Genomic DNA, 10,344 nt, shown 5'->3' with positions numbered 1-10,344 from the left:
CCTTTATCTACCTGGGGTGTATATTTATATTGTTAATGGGATGGATTCAGACCAAGTTTGATGAACTTAATTCCCATTGATTTCAATGGGAGTTGAGTAAGTAATGACTAATTTTATCTCAATGGGACCCAAGTTCAACTAACATAGTCCAGACCCAACCCTTAGAGCTATGCTTCACCACTGTATTATTATGCTTCAGGGCATGTAATACATGCTCTGGATGGCTCAGCTGGTTAGAGCATGGTGCTGATAACATCAAGGTTGCAGGTTCAATCCCCATATGGGACAGCAGGATATTCCTGCATTGCAGGGGGTTGGACTAGATGATCCTTAGGGTCCCTTCCAACTCTACAATTCTGCGATTCTATTATTTTACCCCTGTGCTTCACATTAGAGCCATCTGTTAAAAGGCAGTCCAGCAAAATATCACAGATCCTGGTGAGGTACAGAGGCTGGGAATTTTACTTAGTTTCTTCAATAGTTTATATTATTAAGTACACGTTATTTAATTGTGTGCCTAAAATTACTTAAGGGTATTCAAGGAGTTCATGACTGAGATAAGCCTTGAACCAGAAAACTGCTGGCTCACTTATCTTTTTCTCTTTTTTAAGGAAGTGCTCTCTCTGATACTTAGTCATCTTCACTAATCTCTGGGAGGTAGATTAATAATATTCAATTTTACAGGCTATGGAATCATTCAAGAATCCTTAAGAGGGCTGTGCTGAGCCTAAGGCCCACTTCCCTAATCATAGGATATCCATCCTTCAGGTAATTAAGGGGAGATTATTAAATTCGTTGAAAAGGAAGCATGGAATCACCATAAATACAGTTTGCCTTATTGTGACTGAACTTTTGATGCCAGTTTTGTAGGCGTGCTCTTGAGCTGTATTCATAAAAGTGGGATGCATGTCCGCTTCTGTTGACTATAGCATCAAGTGACAACTTTTATGTGCAAATAAACCATTGCAGATTAAGTCACTAGAGACAGGGCTGTCCTGTTCCCTATAGTCAGTTCAAACACAATGTACACAGTGCTTTCAGTGCAGCCCATTTACACGTTCATCTGTAAGCCATCAAGTGCTGAAAGTTCAAGAGATGCTCATATCTGTGTGAATTAGCTCACAGTTGTAGCAGATGAATAGTCTCCTAGTTTACCAGTTGAACTTTTACATACCTGACATAGAATCCATCTCCGGGTAACTCTTTGATCTTGTTGAATTCTTCTATTCTGTACTGAGCTTTTATTCTAACATTTTCACCTGGCTTGAGCATTTCAAGATAAGCTTCTTCGGCTGCTTTGTTCCACATGTCAACAGATCCATACTGGGGGGGGGGGGGAGGAGGAAGCAGAAGAAACAAAAACACTTGAAATCTCCAATTGGATGCACGTCATTCGTTGGAGAATGTCTAGGCCATATTTCATCCATGCATCACTGCACTGAATCTTAAGCATCCTTGCTGGTCTCAGGTGACATTCCACCTCAAATTTTGTACATTTTCCAACTGAGACCTAATAGATTTCCTGCTTATCTGAACCTTTCTCACCACACTAGAATATTTGAGGGCCAGACTACATATCAGATGTAGTTGTGCGATTATTTTTCCTTATGGTATTTTATTTTTCCTCTCCAAAAGCACTAGCAGCATCCTGGAATGTCAAATGAAGGATCAGCCGGAGTGGCGGTGGCATGTGGGTGCATGATACGAGGAAGAAAACAAGGGATAAATTCCCCTTTCCTTGCTAACTATTTCTGTCCACTAAAAACAAAAAACCCAAGCTGCTTTTCCTTTCATGGGGGAAACTATGAATGTGTTTTGCATCCATAGATTCTGCAAGTGTTTGAACCACCAACCACCTTCCTTTTCTATCTACTGCTTACCTCAAGTATCATGTCTCCAAGCACCAGCCCATCAGGTCCTTTGGCAGGGCTGTCATCTTCTACATCGGACACAAAAATACCATGTAGGTTTCCACCACAGATCTGGATTCCGAGTTCCACTTGGGACTTCTTAATGGTAACTGTTCTAGGTTCAGGTGTCCTCTTGCTGGTGTCTACAGAATTCCTTTCAATGGCAAGAGAAGAAGAGAAGACACCCAAGGCCTGTTTGACAAGCTGATTCTCATCAGGTCCTGCTCCTCCAAACCCTCAGCTCCAGCCAGCCCTTAACCCCTGTTCCCTTGCTATCTCTCAGCTCTCAACAACAGAAGCCCCAAAGATGTCCCAGCTGCCCCAATCTGTGGCATTATTTGGCAGGAAGGAATCGACTCCTTTCCTCCATTCAGGGCTTTTTTCCCCAGCCAGAACTTGCCAGCACTCAGTACCAGCACCTCTCAGGTGGGCACTGTTGCCATTATAAAAGAATAAGGGAGGCATTCATGGTGAGTTCCAGCACCTTTTTTTCTAGAAGAATAGCACTGCCACAATGGATCCAAATTCAGTGTTCGTCTTGGGAACTCCCACTCTCTCGTGCTGAATAGCTTGGCCTCGGAGAAGGCCAACGTGGGGACCAAGCTCCTTGTAGAAGTGGAGCCCTTGCTTTTAAATCTGGCACTCAGTTTTCAACACTACTCCCCTTGAATCAGCCTAGAATATACAGCAGCTGCCCACCCCCCCAGACACAGAGAGAGAAAGAGAGAGAGAAGGAAATTAACACATGCCATTAAGGTAAGGTGGGGAATATGCAGGCAAAATGATTTTGAGGATATATGGAGGGCGTTTGCAGAATTTGTACTGTTAAAACAGAAAGAGGTCACACCATCGCAAGAGGTCTTGAAATTTTGTGAGGTTGGATAGTTACAATGGAATGGTCTCAGTGGTGGGTGCACATTTTTATTCTTATTTATTTATGATTATTAGTTTGTCAAAAAGAAAAAGAATATTTAATAAAATAAAATAAAAAGGGTCTCTTTATCTCTCTTTTTTTGCAGGGCACTTTATGACCGGATGGCAGAAGTGGAGCAGGACTTGAGCTTCAAGAAGGATGACATTTTGTACGTCGATGACACTCTGCCGCAGGGGAACTTTGGCTGCTGGATGGCATGGCAGCTGGATGAAAATGCCCAAAAGCTGGAAAGAGGACAGATTCCCAGCAAATACATGTAATTAAATCTCTGAGATACAAATGGCGTTTGCCTCATTGCTAAAAGCGGGCAGTTACGATGAAGTATGAACAAAAGCCAAGCGTTTTGTTCTTCAAAGCCTTGCTGTTAATGTTGGAGGGGGTATTGAGTTTCCCAGTAAAGTTACTTGAGAGAGGTGGCATGTTTTAATAACTCTCAATTAAAGAAACTATTCCGTCAAGTCATTTTTAGTGCTGCCGATGGTTGCCTACTTCCTAAAAATGGAAAGGACTTTGTTTTTGTGCTTTTATTCCGGAACAGCCTAAGTGGCTTCCCGTCGTCATGCCGCAGCACTTTTAGACAGGGATGGATGGCATCCATATTTAATTTTGGTCCGTGGGTTGGAACATAAGAGAACACCACATTTTCCCCTTTAATCCACCAAATTAATGCTTGCTTTTTAATAAAGATCAAGGAGATCAAGATCAAGGAGCAGAATTGGGCACTGCTGCCTCAGCTAAGATCCTGATGTCATGGTGTATATGCAGCCAATTGGTGGCTGCCAGCTTATACTTTTTTTGGTTTTCACTCACTCTCAGGTCTTTTACTTGATCATATCATTCTCTTTCTCCCTCTTTGCAATAGCATTTCACCAACCTTCTCACTTCATTTCCCTCCATCTTACCTTGGAACTGTAGAATCATGGGGTTCTAGTGTGGCCATACCTGCTCTCCTCTTTTCTATGGGACTCCATTATTCTTAACTAAATTATTCACTTTGTGCTTCAAGTTTTTATACCAACCCACTTAGATGACCACCACACACTGAACAGAAGCTCATTATTTGACTTAGGTTGGGCATCTGAGGTTGGGCTCATGGTTTGGCTTCCTCCAGACAAACCATGAGTAGGGAGTCTTAATTACAGCTTATGGTTTGTCTGTAGTGAGACATGCCACAAGCCTAGGTTGGGTGCAGAGGCCACAGTCTTCACCCCAGGAATCCTTGTCTTTGCTCGATTGTGGTAAGTCATGGCTTGGTTTAGCTCAGAACCGAACTTACGTCTTCAAGCTAACTACAGACGACCCCATAGCGAGGCCTGTCTCAAGATCCAATGTTGGTTTTACTGCTACCTGTATTCTGTTTGAGAGCATTTCAGACTTTGCCCAATTAAGTCCACAATCTCTTTGCAGGATGGAGCAGGAGTTCTACAGGAGGCACAGCATGTCCGAAGCTAAAGATGAAAACAGCTCTGCAAAGACATCATCGGCGGCAGCTCGGAGGTCGTTCTTTAGGAGGAAGCACAAGCACAAACGCAGCGGGTCCAAAGATGGAAAGGAACTGCCCTTGACACCATCAGCACAGACTCCATCTCTTTTTTGGATGGCAATTGTCTTAACTGAATTTGCTTAACCCACAACAAAATTATCTAGGTTTATTTGCACATTGGTAATAATAATAATAATAATAATAATAATAATAATAATAATAATTTATTATTTGTACCCTGCCCATCTGGCTGGGTTTCCCCAGCCACTCTGGGCAGCTTCCACAAAGACCAAAAATACACTAATATGTCATACATTTAAAACTTCCCTGAACAGGTAAAGGAGGGCCTATGACTTTGGGTTTTAGAATAAAACAAAACAGAGGAGTTGAGGCAAGGGTGAACGGAGGAGAGTCAGCCTGCCATATCCGCTGCATGTTCAAAGCTGTTCGGTGCCAGCCAAATGCCATGTATCTCATGTCCCACTCTCTCACACATTTAATTTTTTACATACAAGATCGATTAGCATGTCCCATAACCCTTCTTAAAGTATATTTCCACATGTCCCCATAAATCTGCTATTCACAGTAGCTAAGTATGGATTTGGACGCAGGTGGCGCTGTGGGTTAAAGCCTCAGTGCCTAGGACTTGCCGATCGAAAGGTCGGCGGTTCGAATCCCTGCGGCGGGGTGCGCTCCCGCTGCTCGGTCCCAGCGCCTGCCAACCTAGCAGTTCGAAAGCACCTCCGGGTGCAAGTAGATAAATAGGGACCGCTTACTAGCGGGAAGGTAAACGGCGTTTCCTTGTGCGGCTCTGGCTCTGGCCAGAGCAGCGATGTCATGCTGGCCACGTGACCCGGAAGTGTCTCCGGACAGCGCTGGCCTCTTAAGTGAGATGGGCGCACAACCCCAGAGTCTGTCAAGACTGGCCCGTACGGGCAGGGGTACCTTTACCTTTACCTTTTTAAGTATGGATTTGGATTATCAGCTATAGAATGTGGAGTTTCTCCAGTTGTTCCCAATGATCCTTTTCTGTATTACCTGTTCGGGGTTTGCTTTTTTTCAATTCAGATTTTATATTGTTAGAGAATTCAGATTCACAATTTCCAGACAGTGACTGTCCCACACCTCAGTTACCTTCACTATCATGGGCCCTTGAGCTGTTGCATTCTTTTATTTATTTCTTTTCCTGATCATGTAAGCAACGCTCTGTTTCTCTCCAGATTCTGTAAACCTTGCTTATCAACGAGTCCAGAAAGTGGACTGCACGTCTCCCAGGCCTGTGCTTATTCTAGGGCCATTACTTGATCCTGTGAAGGACATGCTAGTCAAGGAATCTCCAAGAAAATTTTGTCGGTGTCCTCTAGGTAAATATGCCAGCACTTGAAGGTCCTCTAGTAACAAAAAGTTGGTCTCCAGAGGGAGCAGTAGAAAAACAATGGTTGCTTAGGTGTTATGGGTAATTCAGGTGACACACACCCTCTATCGACAAGAATTCCCTTCTAATATACCTCTTTTCCTTTGCCCATTTGGCCATTGTGCTGCTCTGCATTCTCAGGTACTCTTTCCTCCTCTCCCTCTTCAGCTTATAATTCTCCCTCTGCTCTCTTTCCTCTAAGTCTCTTCTCCTTACTGTAGTATTTATCTTCTCCCCTCCAGCACACAGAGGAAAAAAACCACAAGACCCGGTTTAGTGTTATCTCCGAACCAGAGATGTTGGTTTTTTTCACTCCCAAAAAACTAGGATCAAGAACAAATATGAGCTGTATATTTTTGGGAGAGAAACAAACAATGATCCTTGGTTTTGGACGGAATAGTTGATCCAAGAGTCATATTTTGTTTCTTTCCAGTGTGTATAGGGAAGAGACAGGCCAGAAAGACTCAATTGTGGGAAATTGCTAAATATGAGTTGTGAACAACGCCGTTACTTTGTTGTTTTCAATTCAGAAGGAAAGTAAATACAAGCCACGATGGCAATCTTCAGCCAAGGTACAGGTGCTGCTACACACTCCTGGTTAAGCAGAAGTACCAAGTGATGGTGCAGAGTTTAGCATCATGGTCTCCCTTCCCTCCTGTGCAATTTATTAAACTCTTTATCTGCTTGCTCCTTTGGGGAGAGCGCTTCCTGACAGTTATGCATGCAGCCTGGAAATCCTCATTTGACAGCACGGACTTATTAAACAGTTGCCCCAGCCTGGATTTATTAAAGCATGGGTTTATTAAGCAGTTGTCATGCTACAGAGCCAACTGGGCAACTGCTGCAACAGCCTCCTTGCTTTCCCCCAAGGCTCTGTGTGTGGTCCTATATTGAATGAGGCAGGAGAGACGACAACAGTGCTCCCCCCCCCCATTCTCTCTCCTTTCTCCTGGCCGCAATGTAACATCCCTCTACCCTCCCCATTCTAGAAGGGGGGAAAACATCATGGTATTAGCTTGTGCGAATATTGCATTGTGGGGAATGTGCAGCTGTGGGTGCATATTCCTTGATGATCCAGTTAAACCTTTCAGTAGACATAAGGCCAAATGATTGCTTTTAACTGGTTTAAATATTAGCGTGCTTTATATATATACTGTATGTGTGCAAAGGAAAACTTGCGTCTGAAGCATCCAAATGCTGCCTTCCTGTGAAAGTAAAAATGAATAAACCATTCTTTGTTTTTGCTCTTCCAAAACAGAAGTGATGAAAGCTTCTCAACAAGCCATCGAGCGGGGTGTGAAAGACTGTTTATTCATAGATTATAAATGTAGGAGTGGACATTTTGATGTGACAACTGTTGCCTCAGTAAAGGAGATAACAGAGAAGGTGCTTCTCTCTCTCTCTCTCTCTCTCTCTCTCTCTCTCTCTTTATGGTAGCTTTATTTTTTCCTCTTTAAAAAGGCACCCACCCACAGTTCTGCTGTAGCTAAACTAGTTTGGGCCTGCCAGCTTCTCGAGTGGGAGACAGTCTGGAACCACACAAAAACTTATCTGAACTCTTTGGAGAAGAGGCAATGCACAAGGAGATAGAAATATGACCCTTTCCCAATTATGTTTACATTCTTATATTTAAAAACTGGATTGATGTGCTGTTTTGATTCTGCAATCCCTAGATGAAAGTGGCTAAGTAGGTGAGCCAGCAAGTCTTGTGTTCGAGTCTAACCTCGGGTGTTGTTGGCTTCAGAGCACATGGCAGTAACTTTCCATGGCACACTGGACAAACTTTCTGCCCCTTTTCTTAAGCTTACACTTCACGGGCCAAATTTGATGCGACATGGCAGCCAATATTATCATTATTTAATAACCTTACATAGTGTGGGATTGTAATAAACCTCAAAGCCATTTGTTGTTCGCATGCAATTTACATGCCACCTTTCATTGTAAGATCTCCGTGTGGTTCACGGAATAAAATACAGGATAAAAACAAGTAAATAAGTAAATCAGAACAGTAAAACAATACCCCCCCTTCCCACAGATACAATTAAAAGGCAGTAGAATATTAATCTCAGGTGAGGAGTGGGAGGTTTCTGCTTCTTCTATCAGGAAGAGCACCCATCCCCACCTCCTCTCTCCATGTCCCATTGCTACAGGAACTTTTATCTCAGGCCAGCTCTGCTACTGGCAGTAAACCAAGCTGATGAGAAAAGTGCTTTTAGGCCATTTGGAAGTTTCAGGTCTGCTCACCTGAGCACAACTTCCATGGTAAGAAAGCATGCCCTGCCCACCCCACTAATGGAGACGTATGTTTAAATAAGAACATGCCGCTTGCCTCCATCACAACTAGCTTGGGCCTAAGTAAATTTGCTATGGTGTTCAGGTTCTGCATTTGGACATCCCAAAGGCATTTAGATGGTCACTGTGAGACGCTGGGCCTTTGGCCCAGCAGGCTCCCCTTCCGTTGTTAACTGGGCAGATAGGAAAGACGGCTTGGGGAGAGGCAGGTTTGAGAATATTAGGCTGGTGATGAGTTTTAAGTCAGGTGTTTGCACTTCCTGGCTCCTTCTGTTGGTATATTTAAATATTACAGGAACTGTAAGAGAGAGAGAGAGGACACAGTGATGGTGGTGGAGGGGTGGAAATTGAAGGATAGCCAAGCGAGAGAGTGAAGTAGCATGGGGGCAGCAAAAAGTACAGAAATACAAAGAGAGAATAGGAATGCAACCAGAATGGTATCTCAGAGCAGTGCTAGAAACAGAGATATGCTATATAAATAATATATGCTTGGGAAAGGGTGGGGTTTTTTCCATTTGAGGGCTACAGATTTGCATGGGATTATATTAATATATAATCATTTATGGCTACTATTTTTAATGCTTTTAAAATGCCTCGAGGCCAAGGTGTACTGTACAATAATTGCATTAAGAACAGGCCCTGGGGATTTGCAAAGAAAAGTTAGGCAGTTAGGAAGGGAACAGGGAGAAGCCGGGTCAGCGCCATAGAAGCTGTTTAAACCAGGGGTAGCCAACAAGGTGCCCATCAGATGTTCCCTGCCAGCATGATATTTAAACCCTTTCAAGGAGGGAGAGGTGCAAAAGTCAGGAGGCATTGGAGAGAGAATGAAGATGTGAAAATTGGACAAGTACCCCAAGGTTTTGGCAAGATCAAACTGCCAGTGGGGGAGAGTGAGAAGAGAGGGAAGAGATCTCCGTACAGAAGAAGTAACTTTGAAAAGTGGCTCTGATAAGAAAACAGGAATCCAGGCCCAGGTGGAGTGACAAAGCCAAGCCAGCTTTGGGAGCCAAGTGGCAACCACTGGGCTTTGTGGGGCAGCTGCACTCACACTCCATATATCCACCTTGCTCAACAATTTTCAATGCTTGCTTCCTTACAATTATGGTTCATAAAAGATAACTGAAATTTAGGATTTTAAGCAACATTTATAAACGATGTTTCCTATATATAAAGGTTTTGGACAGCCATCCAGCGCCCTAAGGGTGCTTTCCGGTCACAGTTGACAGCACTGCCTCTGTGTAGGTGCCTGTTGATCGTGGCAGATTGCCTTGCCAGTTGCAGCAGATCAAAGGTTAGCTGCTGCTGCTGCTCTTGCTGCTGCAGTGTATCAAGCAGCCTTCCTATACTGGACACCAAGTGGCGCTCTGCACACACCATTGTATATCTATGCTGATTAAAATGGGTTGCAAATCTGTTTAGCTCCCTAATGGTTTGCCTTGTGTCCCCTGAAAAATTAAGCATTTAACGAGCTTTTTCTACGTTTCTGTGTTAGAGAGCAAAAAGACCCCGTCTTCCTGAGGGACAAAGTTACGCAGAAACATTCCAAAGAGCAGTTTGAGACTGCTCAGAAGATAGAACAGGAATATAACAAGTACTTCACAGGTTTGTATGCCAAAGGAAACAAAGTGTATACCAAAGGAAAAGTGGAAGGCTAGCTTCTGATTCCTCTAGCTGGGTTGTGTTTACAGTGGTACCTCGGGTTAAGTACTTAATTTGTTCTGGAGGTCTGTTCTTAACCTGAAACTGTTCTTAACCTGAAGCACCACTTTAGCTAATGGGGCCTCCCGCTGCTGCTGCGCCGCCGCAGCACGATTTCTGTTCTCATCCTGAAGCAAAGTTCTTAACCCGAGGTACTATTTCTGGGTTAGCAGAGTCTGTAACCTGAAGCGGATGTAACCCAAGGTACCACTGTATGTGTGTGTGTGGTTTTTTTGCAACAGCATCCCTCCCCCAGCAGTCACCTGTGTGTAGATCACAGCATAGCACCTGGTTCCCCATAACAACCAGAAGAATTATAAGTCTGTATTACATGCTAGGATTTCCCGAATGGTCAGCTCAAGGGATAGGAAACCCAGCAATGTCAGGTGCTAAAAGCTGGCAGAAGCTTCTGGGAGAAGTGGGGGGGGGGGGGCAGAGCTTGCAGCTGCCCAGTCCGATCCAGGTAAGCTGCAGTGATGCTACAGTTGGGAGAATGGTGCCATAGCTGTTTCCAACTATATAGGTTGCTGCTGCAAACTGGTCCTGCCAGCCCCTGCTCAGTCACTTAGGCACTTGACTATGTCCAAGGGACAGCCTGTGCAACATTTTAATG

At 43.9% G+C, this 10,344-nt stretch overlaps 1 protein-coding gene and 1 long non-coding RNA gene across 5 annotated transcripts in view; both read left to right on the top strand.

Annotated features, from left to right (window-relative positions):
- The first annotated feature begins 1,824 nt into the window (after window positions 1-1,824).
- On the top strand, window positions 1,825-4,893 carry LOC307216586 (disks large homolog 5-like). Its single transcript, XM_079977048.1, has 4 exons — window positions 1,825-1,963; window positions 2,930-3,100; window positions 4,252-4,507; window positions 4,663-4,893. Coding segments are annotated over exons 1-3 (393 nt in total). The 5' UTR covers window positions 1,825-1,961; the 3' UTR covers window positions 4,472-4,507; window positions 4,663-4,893.
- Window positions 4,894-5,304: 411 nt separating this feature from the next.
- Window positions 5,305-10,344, top strand: part of LOC307216601 — a 75,542-nt gene continuing 70,502 nt past the window's right edge. For 2 of the 4 annotated variants that reach the window (XR_013839195.1, XR_013839196.1), the window contains exons 1-3: window positions 5,305-5,691; window positions 7,000-7,127; window positions 9,526-9,635. This is a non-coding gene — a long non-coding RNA (uncharacterized lncRNA). Of the gene's footprint in view, window positions 5,692-6,999; window positions 7,128-9,525; window positions 10,049-10,344 lie in introns of those variants that run through there. The other 2 variants (XR_013839197.1, XR_013839198.1) reach the window with 2 other exon arrangements.

Source organism: Podarcis cretensis, assembly GCF_951804945.1.
Source record: "Podarcis cretensis genome assembly, chromosome: 5".
In the NCBI taxonomy this organism is placed as follows: Eukaryota; Metazoa; Chordata; class Lepidosauria; order Squamata; family Lacertidae; genus Podarcis; species Podarcis cretensis.
This window is presented reverse-complemented; position numbering and strand designations above follow the sequence as displayed.

What these genes read in the sequence shown, in the direction of transcription:
- LOC307216586 (XM_079977048.1), top strand. An exon ending in CAGATTCCCAGCAAATACAT is followed by an intron (nt 3,101 to 4,251) that starts GTAATTAAATCT and finishes ATCTCTTTGCAG; the next exon opens with GATGGAGCAGGAGTTCTACA.